The sequence below is a fragment of the Gigantopelta aegis genome, chromosome 6 (genome assembly GCF_016097555.1).
Source record: "Gigantopelta aegis isolate Gae_Host chromosome 6, Gae_host_genome, whole genome shotgun sequence".
In the NCBI taxonomy this organism is placed as follows: domain Eukaryota; kingdom Metazoa; phylum Mollusca; class Gastropoda; order Neomphalida; family Peltospiridae; genus Gigantopelta; species Gigantopelta aegis.
The window spans coordinates 16,086,186-16,110,773 of record NC_054704.1 but is presented as its reverse complement, the minus strand read 5'-3'; the positions used below and the strand labels follow the sequence as shown (position 1 = coordinate 16,110,773).

At 36.6% G+C, this 24,588-nt stretch overlaps 2 protein-coding genes across 2 annotated transcripts; one reads left to right on the top strand and one right to left on the bottom strand.

Annotated features, from left to right (window-relative positions):
• Window positions 1-391: 391 nt before the first annotated feature.
• On the bottom strand, window positions 392-13,070 carry LOC121376341 (thioredoxin-like). The gene is made up of 5 exons (XM_041504186.1): window positions 12,907-13,070; window positions 5,803-5,904; window positions 4,561-4,623; window positions 1,909-1,974; window positions 392-909 (listed from the first exon to the last, which is right to left on the bottom strand). Exons 1-5 carry the CDS (start codon window positions 12,925-12,927, stop codon window positions 847-849), a joined length of 315 nt encoding a protein of 104 aa, XP_041360120.1. The 5' UTR covers window positions 12,928-13,070; the 3' UTR covers window positions 392-846.
• Window positions 13,071-21,083: 8,013 nt separating this feature from the next.
• On the top strand, window positions 21,084-23,739 carry LOC121376565. The gene is made up of 3 exons (XM_041504479.1): window positions 21,084-21,333; window positions 22,202-22,261; window positions 23,416-23,739. Exons 1-3 carry the CDS (start codon window positions 21,273-21,275, stop codon window positions 23,643-23,645), a joined length of 351 nt encoding a protein of 116 aa, XP_041360413.1. The 5' UTR covers window positions 21,084-21,272; the 3' UTR covers window positions 23,646-23,739.
• The last annotated feature ends 849 nt before the right edge of the window (window positions 23,740-24,588 follow it).

Here is a 24,588-nt window from a genome sequence, read left to right as displayed (position 1 = left end):
GAAAGTGTCATCAATGTCCTATAAATTTGGAAGGAAAGAAGGGCTGAATGTTTTATGTAACAACGTACTCATTGCTGTTTAATTATGGGTATATGGATATTAACCACACAGATAAGAGAAAACCCGCAGCTTCCATGAAACGGGCTACTCGCTGATTAGCAGCAAGGAATGTTTCATATGCAACATCACATTCCAGACAGTGCACCACGATGGGTATATCAAAGGCTGTGGTATGTACTACCCTGTCTGGGATGGTGCATATAAAAGATCCCTTGCTGCTAATCGAAAAGTGTAGCCCATGAAGTGGCGACAGCGGGTTTCCTCACTCGATATCTGTGGTCCATAACCATATGTCTGACGCCAATTAACCGTAAATAAAAAATGTGTTGAGTGCGTCATTAAATAAAACATGTCTTTCTTTCCCACAGACAGGATAGTACATTTCAGGGCCTTTGTCAACCAGTTGTGGAGCACTGCTAGATATAGGCCAATAGGCCCACCGATAGGGTATTGCTCCCAGACCAACTACACATCAGATGGGTGCTTTACCATCATCAAAATTTGCATTCTTCTAATAATTTGGTAAGTGCCTCGAGCCATATACAAATTAATGTGTTTATTATTATTATTTTTGTGATACTACTATCAGTGGTGGTTGAAGTCCGGTTTGACTGTATAGTAAAATATAAAACCTATATTCTAAACTAGGAATATTTAATAAACACCGCTGATGTCCAACTAGATCGTTCTGCAACTAGATCGTTCTGTGTTGTTAACAAGGTGAAACAGTAAAGTAGATCTGTGTCGTCCAGTGTGGACTCCTTGTGTGTCTGAACAGAAGGACTACTACAAATGCTTTGCTATCAATGATGCCAGTTGCTCCTTGTTGGCACCCATCATGCTTTCTACCTGCAATTAAATAAAAAAGTTTAAAAAAAACAAAAAAACATATACTGATGGAAAGAAATAAGGGAACGCATGATATTTGAGACCAAATTTAAGTGACGAACAGATTATACATGCCTGTATAAAATACAAATATGTATTGTGGAATTGAAGGTTATACTGTGGGATTGACTGCCAGACATACAGTTAACTTTCTGATACGGTTGGTGAGGGTTTTAGTTGCAGGTAATATTTGCTTTTACTTTTTATGTGCTCCCTTATTTCTTTCCATCAGTATATATTACACTGCATACTAAAAGAAACAAAAATCTCATTGGCTGATAGAGAAATGGATCACAGGCATCCCCTCAGCCCTTTTAAGTGTCATTTTTAATTACCTGTTTAAAATGTTATTTTAATTTCATCATCCACAATATTGCCTTGAAAATGTGTCTGGGCATCTTTTTTTCAACATTTTCTAAGGAACATACCCATGAACCCTGTTAAAGATCTCACTACCTTTTTAGAATGTTGAGACCCCCCCCCCCCGCCACTTCACAAAATCTTGGATCCACTCCTGAATCTAGATGGCCATTTTAGTACTGTTTTCAGACCCATACTTTGCCTAAAATAAGTGGGGTGGCAGTATAAAAAGAATTGGAGCACAGTAATACGGAGTTCTTCAGGTAGACAAAACTTTTAGCTTTTAAATTTGGATTTCTTTTTATTGCAACCGCTCCTCCCCCCTTGCCACCTTGTAATGTACAGCTCTGGTTTCACTTTTTAAATTAAATTTACATATTGTCTGTCTATTCCCCCCCCCCCCTCTCTGTGCGTGTCTCTCTGTGTGTGTGTGTGTCTGTATGTGTGTGTGTCTGTGTGTCTGTCTCTGTGTGTGTCTGTCTCTGTGTGTGTGTGTGTGTGTTTTTCTGTCTCTCTGTGTGTCTGTGTGTGTGTGTGTCTGTGTGTGCGTGTTTTTTTTCTCTGCTCATATCTGTGTCTTTTGTTTTGTGTTTTACTTACCTTCTCTCCTTCTTTAAAAATAACAAATGTCGGCATGCATTCGATTTCACACTCTTCAGCTATGTCCTGCAAGTGATAAACAATATATTATTTATATAGAAATTGATTCTGCGTCCAGATTGTCTACAGGTACAGTTTACGGTATTTACTGTTTATTCCCGTTGCTACCTGTGTCCTACAACTGGTATATTCAAGGTCATGGTATGCGTTGTCCTTTCAGTGGGGAAATACCAAACTGCTAATGGAAACATTTAGCGGATTTCCTTTGAAAACTATGTGTTAAAATTATGAAATGTTTGGCATGTAATAACCAATGATTAGGTAATCAATGTGCTCAAATGGTGCCGTTAAACAAACTTTAGCTTTATTTTTTATGATATAAATCTACAATAATACATGACTGTTTCTTGGCTCTTCAGGCGTGCAATATTTTTAAACGGAAGAGTGCAGCATTCGGAAAGGAAAAAAAAAAAGAAACAAATGTTTTATTTAACGACGCACTCAACACATTTTATTTACGCATTCGAAAAGGGAACCTGCAGTAGGCTATTCGAGGAAGGGGTGTATTATACTGATAAAGAGGCAGGACGTAGCCCAGTGCTAAAGCGCTCGTCTGTGGACCCGTTGGCCTATTTTTCGTTCCAGCCAGTGCACCACGACTGGTATATCAAATGCCATGGTATGTGCCATCCTGTCTGTGAGATGATGCATATAAAATATCCCTTGCTGCTAATGGAAAAATGTAGCGAGTTTCCTCTGAAAACTGTTAAAATCACGAAATGTTTGACATCCAATAATGTACTCAAGTGGTGTCGTTAAACAAAACAAACTTTAATTTTAATTTTTATAATATAACTACAATAATACATCAGTTGTTTTTAATTTAAAAAAAAAAATATATATTTTTGCTCTTCAGGAGTGGATGTGAGATTTTTAAAGGGAAGGGTGCAATGTTCGAACAGGGTACCTACAGTTACAGTATTCGGGGAAGGGGTGCATTGATGGCAGTCTTCACAAGAAACAACTGCATATGCTAACTGCTGGATTTTATGGAGCATCTCAAAATTCAATATGTAGGGATGCGCAAACCAGCACCCTAGCCCTGGATCTGCACCTGCTCTTATAGGTAGGCTACATAGTCCTCAAAAACATCTGTTGAGAACTTACAAGTTTTTACTTGGAATATTCATATCTTTCGAATAGCTTGTTTTTGATCGTTTTAACGTCTGTAGTTCTACGCTCAAGACAGCGGCTTGATGAGACTATTTTGGACACGTTTTGATAATCCTGGGCTTTTGCAAGTACATGTATCTTGTATAAACACACCTAACTGACTGTCACGAGGTGTATTAATTCAGACCAGAATTAATGTTTAATGACACCCCGCCACGTCAAATATATCAGCTATTGCGTGTCAAACTACGGTAAATGCAAAAATGAAGTGATGATCAACATCAATGTAAAATTTTAAAAGTTAAATTAAAACAGTGTAGGCTAAGGAGCTGTGTAAATTTAAAATTTGTGATTAAATTCAGTATTGTCAGAATAAGAACATTTCTACTGATCAGGAACATAAGCAGATGTTTACCTACCCGTCCCTGAACAGGATGTGAAAAATTTACTATTTCAATCAAAGAACAAAGTTGGGGCAGAAATACTATGCCATGACACGATATGCCATGACACGACACCTTGAAATATTAAAATGAAATGAATTTAAACGGTCATTTCCGAGACGTAGGAAGATACCAGCAACTGGAGGGATGAAACGGAGGAAGACAATACACAATGCTCAAACCCCCTGCTTCTCAAACCTCCGCTTCCTATGCCTATAAATTGTCTTCGTTAGACTGATGTAAACTGGACTTTCTTCCTTTTTTGACAAAATATTACATTGACAAGTTTAAATTATTTTAAGAAATATTTTTTGGAACAAGGTAAATTAATTATGAACAAGTGATATTTTAATATATTATGTTTATAAAAGAATATTAATGTTTCCATACTTCAATGTTTCTAATATAATTTGGGAAAACATGTAGACCCGTGAATACAAATATCTTCTTTTCCTTTTTTTTTTATTGCTATAAAAACTCATGTCAGACTGAGTACTTTACTTGTTCTCGACAACAGCTTTTTCAGCCTGTTTTTCGTTTTAAAGTTTTTCGGTTTTGTTTAATGACACCACTAGAAAACATTAATTAATTAATCATCAGTTGTTGGAACAAGAACAAGAACACGAGAACACGAGAGAGAGAGAGAGAGAGAGAGAGAGAGAGAGAGAGAGAGAGAGAGAGAGAGAGAGAGAGAGAGAGAGAGAGAGAGAGAGAGAGGGAGAGAGAGAGATACTGTCGCCACATATTCTCTTTCTACCGAATAACAAGAGATCTTCTATATGGCAACCACAGGACAGCACAGCACATGTGACATGTTACCACATTAACATACAACAGGTGTAGCCATGTCCCACCACCATCTTTTATATTTGCCTGTCGTGCCATAACACGACTGGGTCTCCCCCCCCCCCCCCCCCCCCGCATGTGGTTAGCTACCCCAATATAAAATCCTTAATACGTCAAAGACACAAAGAGATTACAATAAAGACGCACACTTGTTGACATTCTGATAAAAGAAATCTAAAAGAGCCATTACCTCAGCTTCATCCACATCCACTTTGGCAAATATGACAGCTCCTCCCTTCTCTGTCTGCATTTTCTACAGGGAAAAGTAGACAGTTATTCGTCCAGTGTTCAGTTTGTTGGAGAATTCAATCAATTTCAGTATTACCGATTTTGTTCTTATTTTATGTTTTAAAAATGTTTTAATGAAAAATTCAAATAAAACTACAGTGAACAACTATTCATGTACATGTATATATATATATATATATATATATATATATATATATATATATATATATATATATATATATATATATATATATATATAAAAATCATTTTATCATTTAGAAAAATGCGATTAAATGGTTCTGCAAAATTAAACATTATAGAGTCTGTAAGTTTGGTTCCATTGTAACACTTAACAAATCCTTTCTAACAATGAATATTCACTTTGTGTTCAATACATGGAAAATTCACTTTGTTAATATACATATTGAACAGGAGTGAATCCTTATTTAAGTCCTGTTTCTAGAAGAAAACAGTCATTCCAGTGTATTTAAAGATTAGTAACCCATTGGATCACCCCCCGTATAAGTAGTATACATATAGTTTTAATGTCAGCTGAATAACCAGTGAATAACGTATAAAATGTAATCTAACATTTGAAACTTTAATAAAACAAACTAACGTACGAAGGTATTTTAAAGATCATCTTTAGTTGTAATAGCCATATTTCACAATTTTACACGTATATATATTATATCTGATCGATCACACATATAATATTTGCATAATTAACTCAAGTATCAAAATTAGAATGTGTTGGCGAAAAATATAAACTACATTTAAAAAACCCAAATAATCATCTCATTAAAATAATTCAAAATACATCTATACCCATAATTTCTGACTTTCGAATTTAGACGTTTTTATACCTCTCTCTCTCTCTTTTTTTTTGGGGGGGGAGGGGAGGGGAGATAATAACACTAAGTATATAATACACATAATACACGTTTTTTTTTTTTGGGGGGGGTGAGAAGGGGATTCAACATCCCAAAATTAGGTTTAAAATTTAAGTTGAATCAAATCCTATAATGATTGAGAAATAGGATCCAACAACAAATTTTATTAATGACTTCTGCTAAAGTATTCAGATGATTAGTATCAAAAGACCGTGAACTGCGAATAAAATGTAAAACACACGTTTAAACCGTGTTGTTCTTATATAAATACTACATTGTAAGACAAAACATATTGTACGTGTGTCACCAACCTCACAGAACGGACTCATGATCTTACAGGGTCCGCACCATCCTGCTCCAAACATGATCACCACGAGTTTATCTCGAGTGTTGATGAATTCGTCAAACTCCTCCTAAAAATACAAAAATTAAACCATTATCAACTGTTTGGAAAAGCCATGGAATGTGGATATGTAGTTGTCGTTTTGTGTTTTTGACAAAAGAAAGACCTACTTGTAATTAAGCTTCGTGTCCTTTGTGCGGATGTCTCAAGCTGTATTCGTTGAAGTCATTAAAAGACATTTTGCCACTACTCGATGAAATACCACGGTATGTATCTTCTAAACATCTATTTATATTCTGATTTATCAAAAAGAACCACACCAAAAAACCCCAAACAAAACAACAACAACAACAACAAAGAAACAAACGAAAACATCCTGTACGATTTTGGTTTCATAGACAAAGGCCAATTTTCTTACGTAACATTTTTAAAATATTGAATTTGCATCCACTTGCTTTAAATAATAAGCACATTATAATTCATTAGACATATGAATGATAATCTTAAACTTCAAGCGAGGAAAAACAAAACAAAAACAAAACTGATGTCCAAGTTAATTAAAATCTGTACAGTAGGCCTACTTCTAGCAGCAACGTACAGCTTTTCAATGAGAATATCCATTTTTGTTTATCCGGGTTATTCTTGGCAGTCTTAATGTCTATGGAAGCTGGAGACAACATCTTAATGACCGTTTGATGCGCGCCAGAAGCCAGTTTCACAAAACATCACTGGCCGAATTTACTTCCGCCTGTTTTTACTTACAGCGTATAACTACATACATTTACAATGCTTAAATACACGCGTTTAAGAACAACAGACTTCGGAAATTGGTACCAGTCAGAGGCGGAACTAGGGGACCCCAGGGGCCCGCCCCCTAAATTTTGCGACAGTTATAATTTTATTATATATTAATTTTCTTTTTTTTTGACGATCCCCTCCAAACCTCCCCCAAATTTCCATTGGCATTCCGCCTCACGTCATTGCCCTACCCCCCCAAATGGATTTTCTGGATCCGCCACTGCCAGTTTACATGTGCGAACTGTATTATACCTGTCGTACGTTTACATGACATTGTTGGCATCTATTTCACGTTTAAACTATAGTTTTACATAATTATATAAATAATATTTCCATATACTTAACTTTTCTGACACCCAATAGCCGATGTGTATGTTTGTGCTGGGGTGTCGTTAATCATTCATTCAGTCATTCATTCTATTCCACGCATAAAATTACAAGGTCGAAAGAAAATGAAATATGTATGTTTCAAACTATATTAGTTCTACTGTTAGTAGTAATACGAATTGTGGTTTAGTCTTAGATTTACGTTCAAAACTAAGTTTACGATCATGGGCGTACATAGGATTATGAAAAGGGGGGTTCCAAAATAGATTACAGAGATACTGGGCATATATTTCTATGTTGAGTAAATATAATAATGTCAGATATCAATGTCAGATATATTAAATTATAAAAAAGCGATTTCGGGGGGGGGGGGTGTTCGGTCGAACCCATCGAACCCCCCCCATGTATGCCCATGACGATGGTCTGTAAAACTGATCCCAGTTCATTTTAGAGATACTAGAAATATTACAAAAACCAAACGAAAACCCCCCAATAAAAACAAACAAGCAAACCCAAAATAAAAATAACTTAACACATTTTAATCTACAACCATTTAGAGTCTAGAATAAGGTTAATTGTGCATTTGGTCTAGTATATAATAAGAGAGTAAACTCGCTACCGTCATATTTCATATTTATAAACTGCTACTATCCAAAAGCAGTCCCTGAGATCTGAGGATGTAATAATGGACGTGCATGAACCTTCAGTGAATACAGGCACGTTACTAGTTTCCTTCTTTCCTTCCAAAATCGGCAATGAATCGTCTGCTCTTAAAGATTATGTACTCTTAAAGGTCATATGCTCATAAAGGCTATGCCCTCTTTAAAGGACACCAGGGCCCATATTTTTGAATCCATCATAGCGTTACGAAGTCGTAAAACCATCGTTGGTTGTAACGTCGCTACAGCACACGTCATAGCTTACGATGGTTTTACGATTTTGTGAGCTAAGATTGCTTAAAAAAATATGGGCCCTGCACTTAAAGACCATATTTTTTTAAGTCCATTTTATAGTCTTCAAAGACAAAATTCACTGTATTAATTATATATTTTAAAAAGTGGATTTGATTGTTTTCTGTTTGTTTGTTTAATTGTTTATTTAAATCGACGTGCTTATTCTTTACTTTATCCAATACGCCAGAATTTTGTAGCAGCAAAGGGATTCCAGTTATACATCCTGTATCCAGAAATCAATTTCTGTACGACTGATAACATTAATTTCTGTGTTAGTCGCCAATTCCAGTGATGTCAGATCGATATACGTGATCAATACTGACACTGGAAACGGTATGCCGCGCCTAGAAACATAATTAGGGTAGCAATTAAATTGATCATTAATTTGCTTAATGTACGTGTTGTCGGACGGGGAGGTAAATACTTGACATATCACACAGGAAACATGGATGTGATGTAAATTCTGTGTCGGCAGAGCATTGATTATATATTATATCAGGCGCATGTGCAAGACTTTTAGACTGTAGCGTGCGTAGTTTATAGGGGGTTGGAATCATGATGCCCCTGGAAATATATTGAAAAAAAGAAGAACATTTGCTGGAGCAGAACGCTGTTTCGAGCCCTGAAACCATCCCCTGTACGCGCGCCTGTATATCGAAGTTAGGGCTTTAGCCTAGTCAGGATTTCATATTAATGGAGGGGGAGTGGCACCCACGCCGGGGATGGGGAGGGAGGGGACAACCCACAATGTCTTTGAGTCATGTTATAGGGCGACAGGCAATTATAATAGGGGTGGTAGAGTGCCTTGAAGAAAAGAGGTGTGATTGGGAAGGGTTCAAAATGTCCCAATTGCCCAAGATGTCCCTATCACGACATCTTGGGCTGGTGATCGGCCCAAAATGTCCCAATTGTGACATCTTGGGCCGAGTACCGGCCCAAGATATCACAATTCTAAAAATTATGTGCCAAAGCGACTCAAAATGTCCCAACTGCTAACTAGTATGTTGAAGTTTGTTTTGTTTAACGACCTCACTAGAGCACATTGATTTATTAATCATCGGCTATTGGATGTCAAACATTTCGTAATTTTAACATTAGTAGAAAGGGATCTTTTATATGCACCATTCCACAGACAGGATAGCACATATAAAGGCATTTAATATACCATTTGTGATGTGTGCGTGTGCGTGCGCGCGTCTGTGTGTATCGTGTGTATATTGTGTGTGTGTGTGTGTGTGTGTGTGTGTGTGTGTACACTGAATTTGTTAACCTGAATTCAGAAGTTAGATGGAAGGAAGGAAATGTTTTATTTAACGACGCACTCAACACATTTTATTTACGGTTATATGGCGTCAACATATGATTAAGGACCACATAGATATTGAGAGAGGAAACCCGCTGTCGCCACTTCATGGGCTACTCTTTTCGATTAGCAGCAAGGGATCTTTTATATGCAGCATCCCACAGACAGGATAGTACATACCACGGTCTTTGTTATACCAGTTGTGGAGCACTGGCTGGAACGAGAAATAGCCCAGTGGGTCCACCGACGGGGATCGATCCTAGACCGACCGCGCATCAAGCGAACGCTTTACCACTGGGCAAGTTAAGATGGGGATCACCCTATAAATAAAATGCAAATGCAATTTGTTCTGTCTGATCCCATTTCCTTTTAAAAGCAGAAGCCGCACGATGGTTTTTCAAGCTGTATTTCTTGTTCTTTTTTTATAATTTGTTATGGTTTGCTTTTTTGGTTTTATTACTGGAGTGTTGGAACGGTAATCCGTTGATTTTCAATTCATTTGTTTTCTTTGCAAAACTAACTTTAGACATTAGAAACAGTGTTTCTAGAAATACACAACATTTTATTTCGTCGAAATTTCAGTATCTCTGCTAATTATAACGCATATACAACCACCACACCACACAATACAACACAACACAACACAACACAATACAATTCAATACAATAAAAAGAAATACTGTATTTATTGGGTACATTTTGCCAGGAAAAATACCCATACAGAAACTAGCTATACCTACAACAGAGATGAAACAGGATGATAACATTATTGGAGTTAGTACGTCTAGCCAACGATTAAAATATACAATGTAAATGCATTATATTGAATTTGACAAAGTACACCCACAAACCACACATATCTACATTTGATTCGTAAATAAATTAGTATACACACACACACACACACACACACACACACACACACACACACACACAGGGCATACATACATACAAATACTATTGCAAATTAGATGTAAATTAACCAGGTCACAGCAGCACAACGTTTATTGACATGTAAATAAACGTTCTACGGCTACACTACAACATTTACGTATGCAATTCATAATGATAAACCAAAAAAACAAAACAACGGTTAATAGAGCAACTTTACATTAAAGTTGTCCAGCGTTCTGAAAACAAACAAAAAATGTCAGGTACTAGTTTATTTAATGTAAGGAAATTCCTTTTGAAAATACACTGCATCATATATTCATACGCCATTTGAATATCGAGTATTGACTGGCTGGAATTAAAGTTGCGTATGCAGTTTACAACGACACGTTGTATTAAGCTTGAGTTTATATGATAAAGAGGAAGGAAGAAAATGTTTTATTTAACGACGCGCTCAACACATTTTATTTACGGTTATATGGCGTCAGACATATGGTTAAGGACCACACAGATATCAAAGGCGGATCCCCTAAATTTTGCTAGTTATAATTTTATTATATATTAATTTTAATTTTTTTTTACGATCCTTCTCCAAACCTCCCCCAAAATTCCCTTGGCATTCCGCCTCATGTCATTGCCCCCCCCCCCCCCCATGGATTTTCAGGATCCGCTACTGTATATAGAGAGGAAACCCGCTGTCGGCACTTCATGGGCTACTCTTTTCAATTAGCAGCAAGGGATCTTTTATATGCACCATCCCACAGACAGGATAGATCAATCAATGTGTTCTTGTGGTGTCCTTAAACAAAACAAACTTTAAACCATCCATCGATCCATTTATACGTATGTACGTACCTACGTACCAATCCACCCACCTACCTGCCTACATCCAAACATACATACATGCCTACATCCATACATGTATACATATATACACAGATAGTAGATACAGGCACACATATTCATGAATCAATGGTTGGAATACGAAAACTCAATAGCTTCACCAAAAGGATCAACCCTTTATTGTAGTCCATTTCAAATGAATGGATTACAACCGAGCGGAAATCCCACTCGTTTGAGCACACACAGTTTCAAAATGTCCACATGCCTTCAAATGATGTAACCAGAGCCCAACGACTGGTATATCAAAGACTTTTGTATGTGCCGTCCTTTCTGTGGGAAAGTGCATATAAAATACCCTTTGCTGCTAATGGAAAAATGTGACAGATTGCCTCTCAAGACTTCGTGTCATATTTACCATTTGTTTGACATACAATAGCCGATGATTAATTAATGTGCTCTAGAGGTGGCGTCAAACAAAAACAATTTGAACGCTTTAAGCAAATGTAACAAAGTATATGGCATCTAATTCGGACATCTTGGGCAATGGGGACATTTTAGGTTTCAAAGGGACATGATCCCAAGCCTCCTCCGGCTGTTAAGTACTGGGTTCTTAGCAAACGAAGGGAGTATTATATTAAATCGTTTTTTTTAACTGGAGGGGTAGGGGCAATATATTATTTTTAGTTTGAAATCTCGGCACCTTCTCGATTCATCCAAAACTTGAGTTGAAATTTCTTCGAGATACCGAATTTTATTTATTTTAAAATTAAATTTTACTTACCTGTGATATTTGTGTCTTAAGTTAACTCTTGAATTTTTATATTGATGCTGATCATCATTTCATTGATGTATTTACCTTAGTTTAACACCCAATAGCCGACGTATTTTTCGTGCTAGGGTGTCGTTAAACATTCACCTTACCGTACATCCTTACCCCACCGTACATCCGACGTCTGGCAACATATGGAATGTACGGCTTAATGGGTGGTGGGGTGGGTGGTGGTGCTTTTTTCGCCTGTACAACAGAGTGAATGCACATCTTAATGAGACGGTGGGGGTGGGGTGGGGGGATTCCGACACATGTGCATCATAGTGAATGCACAGCTTAATGAGGGGAGATATTTGCTTAAAGTGACAAATTTAAACACTACGACATATTTTTGATAATTTAAATTAGAAGTACTTACATTTTATTATTTAGAATAATAATTTTCGTACGTATGTAGTGGTTCTGGTCATCCAGATTTTTATAATACCCCAAAATACATTTTTAATTATTCTAAAAACGCACGTTCGTCTGACAAGTTTTAGTTATCGAAAAAAGCTTTAGTTGTAGCCTTATTCAAATGTATGTATGTATGTATGTATATATATATATATATATATATATATATATATATATATATAGATAGATAGATAGATAGATAGATAGATAGATAGATATACCTTTTCCCACTATGTGTGAATGAGTTATATGACCATCAACACTGTACTGGCGACCAAATTATTTAAGACTATCATTATTCGATCGCATGGTCTGTTTTAGTATACACCCTATCTCGTGTTATTTCATTAATGATCGACATATTATAACACCTGCGTGAGTATCAATATTACACGGAACTATACCAGAAATATCCTAGATATCACATTTCTTAATAAAACAACTACTAAGATGACACATAAAATATATGTCACAAAGACCTTTTGCCTTACCGATCCTCATACCTATATATATATATATATATATATATATATATATATATACCTGTATATATAATTATATGTATAATCAATGAACTGATGTACTATAGAAAATGCAACTGATTGGTGGCTTGGCCAGATTTTTACATGAAAATACCATACCTGAGATTTAAAAAAAGAAAAGAAAAATGTTTTTCTAAATTACGCACATCGTAATATGTAAGATGAATAGTTAGTTTTTTTACTATCTCACCTTGCAGTCAATTTCCTTCATGCTTTTGGTTGTTGCCTGGCTTAGATGTATGCTGTGGATGTGCTGCCGGTGTGCTGCCGGTGTACTGCCAGGTGCGAATGATACAGGTGATCAGCAATTAGATCTCCGGGTGGAGAGATGTTCTGTCGACGACAGGATCGATAACCGTTCGTCGCGTCTTGTAGATGACACGGACTGTTGTTGACACACATGTCATGCTGGAATTGTAGGCTTTCCATAAACTGATGCATAGACCTATGGAGGGAGAGAGGGTGGGGGCTGTTCAACATTACGCAATGCGAAATCTGGCAATTTTTCTACCTATTGTAACGCTATTACTACTGTAACCCACCCATCCTCCACCCCCACCTCTAAAATTACGTAACACTTGTCGATACGCACATCATTTCATTGTTACCATGACAATTGAACAAATATCATTGGCTTTTCTATTTTTGATTTGTTTCTTTGGTTGATAAAATATATATACATTTATATCATTCGTCATTGAAAATTTGGTCATGATTACCTATATATTTAATAGATGCATGATTTTGAAACGGTAACCTAACTCTTGTGAGTCTTGACAAAAACCCGCATCCACTTAATAGATAACGTGATCCTATGATACTCATCCTCCTAAAGCGTTACGTATTTGCTGAATGACCCACATGAAACAATTTAAAATGTTTTTCTTATTTGAAACCGTATTACAAGCAATCTTATCGAGCATTAATTTAATTATTTCACCATTCCGTATCAAACTGACCCTGTGGTAAAATAGTGAATCGAGACAAGATCGATTGCCGTTAAAGAAACCAGCTTTTATCTGCTTGTGGTAGACTCCTGTCTGTACGGAAGTATACAGCTCGGAGTTAATTAAATACCACCTGAACTGTATTGCATCCGAAGTGGTTTAAACCTGATCCTGAGAGGTGGGTTTTTTTGTTTTGTTTTTAAATTATAAATTCTCTATCTACTGTGTATTTACCGAGATGGCATGAATACATTACTTATGAGAATCACATCACTGTGATTCCAGCTCCACAGTTAATTACATATATTTCTATGTATATTTCTGGTTCCAGCCAATGCACCACGACTGCTATATCAAATGCCGTGGTATGTGCTGTCCTGTCTATGGGAAGGAAAGGAAAGAAGGAAATGTTTTATTTAACGACGTACTCAACACATTTTATTTACGGTTATATGGCGTCAGGCATATTGTTAAGGACCACACAGATAGAGATTAAACCCACTGTCGCCACTTCATGGGCTACTCTTTTCGATTAGCAGCAAGATATCTTTTTTATGCACCATCCCACAGACAGGATAGTACATACCACGGCCTTTGTTACACCAGTTGTGGAGCACTGGCTAGAACGAGAAATTGCTCAATGGGGCCACCGACGGGGATCGATCCTAAACCGCATCCAACGAGTGCTTTACCACTGGGCTACGTCCCGCCCCTGTCTGTGGGATCGTGCATATAAAAGATCCCTTGCTGCATTAGGAAAAATGTAGCGGGTTTCCTCTGATGACTACGAGTCAGAATAACCATATGTTTGACATCCAATAGCCGATAATTAATTAATCAATGTACTCCAGTGGTGTCGTTAAACAAAACAAACTTTAACTTTATTTCCCCTAGAAAACGTTAAATATTGATGTAACGACAGTGCCACTTGCTGTTAGTCTTTCTCAATATCTTCTGCATACACAGAACATTAATTTCAGTGTTTTGTATTGTGAAGTATAAGCCACATGGTCAAAACTAGATGGTGCTCAATTAATTGCAGTGTTTTGTATTGACGAAACGTTGACAACATTTACTTGTGAAGTACAAGCCACATGGTCAAAACTAGATGGTACTCAATTAATTTTCAGGGCCCCGTTCCACGAAGCGATCTTAGCGCTAAGATCACCTTAAGCGCATAAGGTAGCTATGCACTTAAGGTGATTTTAGGGCTAAGCTTGCTTCGTGGAACGGGGCACTGGTGTATGTATATACATACATGTATGATAACGTCCCCTTACTGTCAACCTAACACTATTCACTTTTCCAATGCATGTATTTAAAAATAATTAGGCCTACTATGCACATCACTATTCACGTTTGCAATGCATACATTTCAAATCAATTGCTATCTCAGAATAAAAAAAGAACCAAAACATGTAAGTGTCCTGAGAAACAAAAAATATTGCAATGGTATAGTATCATTTTAGAGTTGCTATAACATAACCAGGTAGTAAATCTTAAGCCAGAGATTAATTTTATTTGTAGAATGCAGGAAAATGCATTTTAGGACATCTAGTTTTCACAGTTTTACGGGAGAGCATATCCTGAACCCGCTAGAAACTTTGCTTTGCGTTCTCGATCTGTCACACTCAGCCCCCACCTCAATGTCAATTTGCTTCTGCCGTGTCTGATAACAATTTCTGCTATATGAAATTGATTAAACTCTAAATACTAAGTTTTGTAGAAAGTTCGTTTTTTGTTTTTGTTTAACGACACCACTAGAGCACATTGATTTATTAATCATCGGCTATTGAAGATGTCAAACATATGGTCATTATGACACCGACATAGAGAGGAAACCCGCTACAATACTTCCATTAGTAGAAAGGGATCTTTTATATGCACCATCCCACAGACAGGATAGCATATACCACGGCCTTTGATATACTAGTCGTGATGCACTGGCTACCTTATGCACTAAGGTGATCTTAGGGCTAAGGTCGCTTTGTGGAACGGGGCCCTGGGGCGTAGGCTGAAGCAAATGGTCAGTTTTCAGAACTAAAACATATAGGTTTATACATATGGAGTTCTGGTGGTGCAAAAACTAAATAGGAAAAGGGTCCACTTGGTTCATATTCGAACCCCATCCCCAGGTCCAGATCACACTACGCCCCTGAGATTTTTAGACTACTTGAGCCTTTTAAAATACATCTTCTTGTTTAGAATATCAGTGTCCACATATCCAATAGGCCTGTTTCAGATCGTTCTAATCATTGTGGTCGCCCACAGCGGATTTCCCTTGCCGGTCAAATTAATACGAACGAAATATATATTAGGAAATAAAATGAGATTTGAGCTATTACAAACATTAGAACGAAGGAAGGAAATGTTTTATTTAACGACGCACTCAAACCATTTTATTTTACGATTATATGACGTCAGACATATGGTTAAGGACCACACAAATATTTAGGGAGGAAACCCGCTGTCGCCACTTCATGGGCTACTCTTTTCGATTAGCAGTAAGGTATCTTTTATATGCACCATCCCAGAGACAGGATAGTACATACCACGACTTTTGTTACACTAGTTGTGGAGCACTGGCTGGAACGAGAAATAGCCCAATGGGTCCACTGACGAGGGTCGATGCTAGACCGACAGCACATCAAGCGAACGCTTTACCACTGGGCTACGTCCCGCCCCTAGCACTAGAACGATACAAACATACAAAGATTAGACACTGGTCTATTATCCTAAACACATTTCTTTATTTAATATGTTATTTTGGTCCTTGTATAGATTACCGGTGTAAAAGGAACACAGGTCCGTGTAAACCGAAGTTCGTAGGCAGGGCCGTACCTTCCGGCGGGCAGGGAAGGGGGGGGGGGCAGTTGCCTCCCAGTACCGACCCCCACCCAAAGCGAGTTTGACGACTCGATAGGTAGGTGTAAGGCGACTTCTCTCTCACTAACAACTAACCACGAACCCACTGTCCTGGATAAACAGTCCATATAGCTGAGGTGTGTGTGTGCCCAGGACAGCGTGCTTAAATTAGATATAAGCACGACAATGGGTATAAACAAACTTAAATAGACTAAATGGCAGCAAATTGAGAACCGTTTTTTAATTAAAGGGACATTCCTGAGTTTGCTGCACTTTTAAACATGTTATTGACTAGCAGAGACTTTTTAGCGATTGTAATTACATATCAAATATATTTTTTCTGCATAAAATATTAGTGGCTGTATATTGAAGGTGTTTCTGATCGTTCTAATATTTGTACTAGGCTAAATTTCATTTATTTCCTAAAATATTTTTTTTCGTACGTACGAAATTATTTTAAGACAAAATCCAGTTTTGGCTTCTTACAAATATTAACACGACCAGAAACACATTAAATATATAGACACTGATATTCTAAACAAGAACATATATTTAATATGTAAGTTTAATCGTTGAAATATTTTATTAGTCGGAATCATCTTACAATGCAGCAAACTCGGGAATATTCCTTTAATGAAATCAGCAAATATCTGCATCGACACCAATTAACCTGCACCAGACCATCATGCAGCTATGGCGTTGAAGGGATTTTATCTATTCTACACACGTCTGCGTATTTACATGTGTAACAAAGACTCCAATGTTGATTTTCTAGGATGTCGTTGAAAAGAAAAAAGAAAGAAGAATCCTCCCCGCACTGTTCTGAAACCTAGCCAAATGGCCCTGCTAGTGAAAACACTGTATCAACATCAAACCAATGCGTTTGTTCGAGAAACTTAAACAAGCATTCAGACCTAGATCTCATTATGTATCCAGACCCATTTCTTGTTTGCTCTAAATCCAAAATGAAAAAGAAACTTGCATTTAAAGAAACTATAGAAAACAGTGGTAGGAAAATTCAGATGCTCGTTTATGATACGGATTCATGTTAAATTAAACAGTGTAAACCGGGCCTGTGTGTGTGGGTAGACGTGTTACTGTTGGAGGAAACACCCAATACGTTCATAGGTGTGAAACTGACCTTTACCTGTCATCACATCAGTTGCAGTGTAACTACCTGTGTGTGTGCTGACCAGCTCTACCTCGCCGCTCTATGTCATATACTGTGCACACCTGAGTTAAAACTGAAACACAGAAGAGCCAGGACTCGAGTCGTCCTGTTGTGGACACCAGTTATGAAGAAGTACATACAGATTGGAGTTTTAATAGCAGGTTTGGACTTACTTTGTGTTTCTTAACATATTGGGATTTTAATCGCAGGTTTGGACTTATCTTGTGTTTTTTATTTAACAAATTGGGGTTTTAATCGCAGGTTTGGACTTACTTTGTGTTTTTTATTTAACAGATTGGGGTTTTAATAGCAGGTTTGGACTTACTTTGTGTTTTTTATTTAACAGATTGGGGTTTTAATCGCAGGTTTGGACTTACTTTGTTTTTTTTCTTTAACAGATTGGGGTTTTAAAAAAAAAAATTAAACCTCAGTAAACAGCGAGGTGAGTATCAGAAATAAATATCTGAATAGAGGCGACTTTTTCATAAAGTTCAGTTTGCATAAAATTAGATGATTTGGACGAGCAGGAAGGTAATCTATTGAGAGACGTAGCTGCTTAAAAGTCCATATGCGTGTACTATCACTATATGTTACTTTTGGTTGAAACTTAGCTGTTGTTTGTTTGTTTTTTATTTGTTTGTCTGGTTTTTTTGGGGGGGTTGTTTTTTAAAATTAGAATAATGATGTAAATCCGGAGAAGATAATAAATTTAAAAAAAAATCCATTCATTGAATTCTTTATTGTAGTTTGTCCCATTCTCCTCCAAAAATATATATATTTTTTTTTTTTTTTTTTTTAATTTTTTAAAAATAATTCCAGTTATGTTTGATGTAAGAAAAAAAGTAAAAGTGTTTTGGAAATAACAAAAACCAACCTATTTTTGTGTGCAATTTAGAAAACAAGCGGTTCAGAAATAAATAACTTGTAATAAAATTCATAGTATGACAAAAGGCGTTCCCCGTAGGAAGGACTGTAGATCATTACGTACTCAGAGACAAATTTCACACGACCACTCAAATTTCACACGACCACTCAAATTTCAAATTTCACACGACCACTCAAATTTCACACGACCACTCAAATTTCAAATTTCACACGACCACTCAAATTTCACACGACCACTCAAATTTCACACGACCACTCAAATCTCAAATTTCACACGACCACTCAAATTTCACACGACCACTCAAATTTCACGTTGTCACCCATACATTTTAATATATTAAGCAAGAAACTAAGTTTTGGCCAAAAAACATTCTCATTATCTTAATATAAAAAAAACCTTTCCAATTTCTCCCACTATTTCAATCTGTTTCGACCCTTTCTGTCAGTTTTCTTCAACTCTGTCTTCTCAGCTGTCCACACTATCGTCCACGGGTGCAGTCTTTGTGTACTTCTCTACAACCACCTGGCATCTTCGTCCTCTGCCGCTGATAAAGCTGGTCTGATCCACGGCACTAACTAACGACCGCCGGTAGTAGGGGAGCATAGTAGGTAGTTACAAGTGCCTCTTAACAATGCCAGAAGTAACTATTGAACACTCTCCGAAGTGGTCAGACTAAGCCCACAGCTAAAAGCTGATGGGGAATGACAGGTGTGTGGCACGGATAGCCACAAGAGACGAACACCTGTCGCGGTTGGAGAGGACTGGGATGTGGAGGTTGACAGCGAAAGGAGTTGAAAGATATGAGGAGTTGCCAGATCGGGAAGAAATGAGATGGAATTCAAAGGAGTAAAAGAAAAGGTGGCAGTGGGATAAAAAAAAAAGAAGAAGAAAAACATTTAGCAAAACATAGCCTAATGGTGTTACACGCGAAAACTGAATGGAAAAATTATACTACGTGGAAATATGTTGGGTTTTTTTACTTTTTAAGAATTTTTTTTAAACTGAAAGGTTATTCGTGTTTCTTAGTGTTTACTGTTTGAATGAAGTTTCACTGAGTTACCGCGTACCTGCGTGTGCTCTCTGTTTACACACTGATCAAGTATGTGTTATTTAGAGACGGGCCAGGCGGTTAAATGAACAAAATAAACCACCATGTTTTCGTTGGCGACATAAAACCATAATTTATTATTAAAGTAGTAAAACGCATTAAAGTGGAATAAAAGAACATTAAAAAGTATTTGAACATCAAATAATTATGGTCAAAAGTAGGCTAAATTGGTGGTTCATGTATTTATTTAACAATGAAATGTTTGTATGGCCTATTTTTCATTATGCATTTTTTGTGGTGGTTGTTACAAAGGTGGATTTTGTTTGTTGGTTTTTAATATATTTGTGAACTATGAATCATGTAATATTTTTATTTAAAATTTTAACTTAATATCGAAGTCATGCAGTAAGTATATATACTGTGTTAAACTGAATCATTTAAATAGTATCTAGCTATATTTAAAGTGAGATGGTGTTTGATCAATGGTGCCGTTTAGGAATGGCCACAGCGGCCCCTATTAAAACGGGCTACTTAGTGGTTTACAGATAACATGGTATGTTGTTTGAACGATTAACACATCACACGAAATGTGCTAACAAAATAGATCTTTGACCTTACAAGTGACGCTAAGTTTTTGCCTGTTACAAATTGCTGGAACTATGTGCAAAATGTCTTTTAACCTATTTCCCCCTCTGCCTTTAATTTGTTCAGGTTTTATTAGTCGTATAATATGCTTATATTTTCTAAATGTAATGTTTCACTGTTCCTTGTATAGAAATAAGATTTTGATTACGATAACAGATTTGTAGTGCAAATCAATTTTGAACACGTAACAAAAAGGGCTTGTATTGCTTTTGTTTGTATTTGTATTTTATTATTTTTAATTGAAATTATACTTTACTAAAACATATAGTAATCAGGTTATTATATAGATTTATCCTACTTCTTAAAACTTGTTGAAATATATTCGAAATGTAGTAACTAAAGGCCACCAAAGATGGGACTAACTCACAAGGTGAGAAGGTAGCAGTGGTTACCATAATATGCGGGTCGACCGGCAATTCGGCCAACTGACCAATATCCATAGGCAGAGTATGGGACCCCCAGATTTTGCAAATGTTCTGTTGGGTCAAGAAATTAATGCGCGTTTTAGCTGCTATCTTATGTTGACATGTTCATCTTTTCAGCAAACTGATATCCCTGAGGATGGAGAATAAATAATATAATATTTGCCAGTGGCGAAACCCCCCCCCCCCCCCCCCCCCCCAAAAAAAAAAAAAACTCTTTATAAAAATGTCATCTTTATCTAACTCATTAAGACCAGGTTATTTTACAGTGCCACGTTTTTTTATTTTTTTTGTTGTTGTTTTTTACTGAAGGTTCGGTTATTTTGTTAAAAATGGGACCAGGAACTCAAAGGTCAAATGTATTGACGTAGTCTTTCCTTTATCATGCCACATATCTCTTTCTTGGTTCGGTTTCAGTATCATTACTGTGGTCTGAAGTGCGGTCGCAGTGTGTACCCCACGAACCGCTGAGTTCGTGCAGCACCACACGGTTTGAGTATGACTGCAGCGACTGTACCGCCTTCTGGAAGTGCGACCGCGGGCGGTGGATCAACGCCAAATGTGTGCCGGGCATGGCCTTCCACCCACGGCTCAAGACCTGCGTTGAGACTGCCATGGTGTCATCGTGTTGGGGTTAGTACTGTATGGAATACAATTGTGGTAAAATTCTTAGGATTCTATCTAGCTCGCGTGTCCTGTAGCCAGATTGTGTCTTGTGCAAAAATGCAATTTTGAAACTATTTCTAGCAAGTGAATAACCAGAGATTCCAAATATAAACATAGGAGGCATTCCTTCTGCTCCAGAATCTAGAATATATAAATAATTTAAGCTATGATCTCATTAGTAGCTTATTAGTGGGAAAGAAGTGTGCAGGGGTGGAGGGTGGCGTATCTTTTCTAGGCTTTCGGATTCGAAAGTTATGGTTGAAAGAAAAGAAGTCAATTATGTGTTGTTTTCTTTCTTTCTTTCTTTCTTTCTTTCTTTTTGTTTTGTTTGGTTTTATTTTGTTAAAGAATAATGAATCCAGGAGTTTAGTAGGTATAGGTTTATGTCCTTCATACTCATATTTCATGACTTCTAATCACCATATGACGTAGTCCAAGTACTTTAACCGTAAGAGAGGACGACGGACATTTGGACAGGTAAGTGAAGAGAGCTCGCTTATGGCCAGAGTACTCGTGCTACATAATATGGTGCTGCATCACACCACATTCACATGGTTTTCTTGTCTTTTAAAGACAATTGCTAGATAATAAACAATTGGGATGCTGAATTAGCATCCCCTGAAACTGATGTCCGGAGGCCAATGCCCCACTGGATAGACTTGTATAGTTATAGGCATGTGCTACGGTGACCTTGTGCTTCTATAGCACGACTATGAAAAGTGAACATTTTTTTCAGGCCCGCGACTGCATTTTTCAATGCAAAGTACCTGGTATTAAAATTTATTTGAATTAATAAATGTTGTTTATCCATGCAATATCATTTGTATTATTCTAGGACAAGCAGTCCAAGCGGCATCTAATGGAGTTGCAAGCCGGAACAAACGACAAGCCACAGGTTTGTTTTACTATATGGCTTATTTAATTAATATTTTATTTCTTTTACTTATTCACTTAATACTCATTTACGAAAGCTGTGTTCTAGTTCAAAATAAACATGGTACATGATTATAATAAAAATGAGATAATTATCTCATATATTTGTTGAATGTTTTCATTTGAACATTTCGGCGGCGGGGCTGATTACTGGTGGGTGGTGATGGATGGAATAAGACTACATATCTATAGGTGTATTTTATATTTACTCATGCATTAATAGTATTAGGTTGTTTAGATAACGTATGTGTAGGAAGTGGAAAAGTTTCCCAACTTAGGTCTACTACAGATTGTTTCGAGTAGTAAACACGTATCATACTTTGTTCACCATTAAACATTTAGCGTCCCACATGATTTATTTATGACCGCGTGTGGGCTAATCGCAGTAGAAATGGGTTTTCAGTTTTTGACACTCAGTAGCCAATGTTTTTCGTTCATGCTGATACAATGTATATCATTAAATTTTCACTCATTATTTTACGTTAATGCATGCTTGATAATTATATTTACTAGTAATTGCACATCACGAGCATGTTAGAAGTCTTCTATATAACAGATGCTATAACTGGGACGTTTTGTTTACTTTGTGCATGTTAATGAAGCAGTATGTGTTTTGGAAATGTTCTGTTTGGTAAAAAATTAATGTGGGTTTTGATACTTTTTTTTAATGAAGACATTTTCGTAATTTCCAAAAAATGAAATATTCGTGTAACGGAAATAAATAACTGAACAAGATTAAAAAACAAAAGGGAAAACGATGAAAACATGCTCTTTATAAAAATCCTTTTTTAAAAACATCTAAATGAAGAAAAAGAAAGAAAGAAATGTTTTATTTAACGATACTCTAACTGAAGAAGGCCAGGTTATATTACTGATCCCAATTGTTTTTTTAAAAGTGCCCTCTTTGCCGCCCGCTGGGTTATTTTAGTTTAAGAATGGTTACTCTAGGATTTAAACTTCGTTATTCTTGACAATAAATAAGATAGATAAAACCCAAATATATGGCAATATGGTAAACATCTTCAAATCTGATATGAAGTGAAGTGGTGTGACAGTGATCTTGTAGACTGTATTTGTTGACTTCAAGGATTCGATGAGTGTAATCTACACTTTCAGAAAACTGCAACACAGCAATAGAATGTCCTCAGAACGTGAGGACAATGTTCATTCCAGACTTCAACGACTGCAACCATTTCTACGTCTGCAACTATGGCCAGCTTGAAGACCACTTCTGCAGACAATATGGCTTCCAGTACTACAACCCTAAGAATATAAACTGCGAGGTCGGCACGGAGTTGGCAAGCACACCCGCACCGACAGACAACATCTGTGTGAATCGCGTTTAACACTCTAATAACCGAGTCTCCACCACGACGGTTGTAGTATAGGTGTAAATACAAAAAATGCAATTTAATTAAATTATATTAATTTATTGATCAACACAATTTTGTTTCTGTCTTTATTCAACATTGAGCTATAAATGAAGTTTCTTACACATCTGTTGGCGAGAACATCATTCCTTATTTTTGATAACACATACTTGTTTACATATGTATGTGTGTTAAAAATTTCAAGACATATGGCTGGCTGTGCCTAGGTGATGACCAGGTCACCAATGCCATACATCCAATGAAAAACCAGCACGATCAAAATTGATTACATTGTGACGTATAATTAACCTGACAATCATTTGTCTGTGACACGCAAGTGCAAAGGCTGTAAATAACGTTTAGTACAACATGATGTTAAAATTTGCTTAAAATCTGGTTTTTGAGGATATGTAAGAAATAGAATAATACATTCATGTCCGTTCGATACCATTTATCTTACAACTCGTTTAAAAACGTATCAAACTTGCTGTCGCTTGTTATATACATTTTAAAACAACTCGTAAGATAAGTGGTATCTAATGGACACAAATATATTATTCTTTATGTAAATTCACTTTGAATGCTGTACTACTTAACTTTCGCTAGAAAAATACCAAATATATGTAAAGATGAACAATTTGTACACATCAATGAGACTGTGCAGTCTGGATGTTCCATACATCACAGTAATATTGCGCAAGTACAATCAGAAATGTCAGACATAAAACACGGTTGCTTTACTTGGATATGTTTTACTAAATATTCTGAGCTAAAGTTGAGTAGTATATTATAAAAATCAATGAATTATGACAAGTTATTTAAAAGCCGTGTTCGTAATAAGCACTTGTCCGTTTGTCCAGACAAGTGAAAATGTGCTTGGACAAACACTTTTTACTCGATGGTTGTCGTCCTATAGACA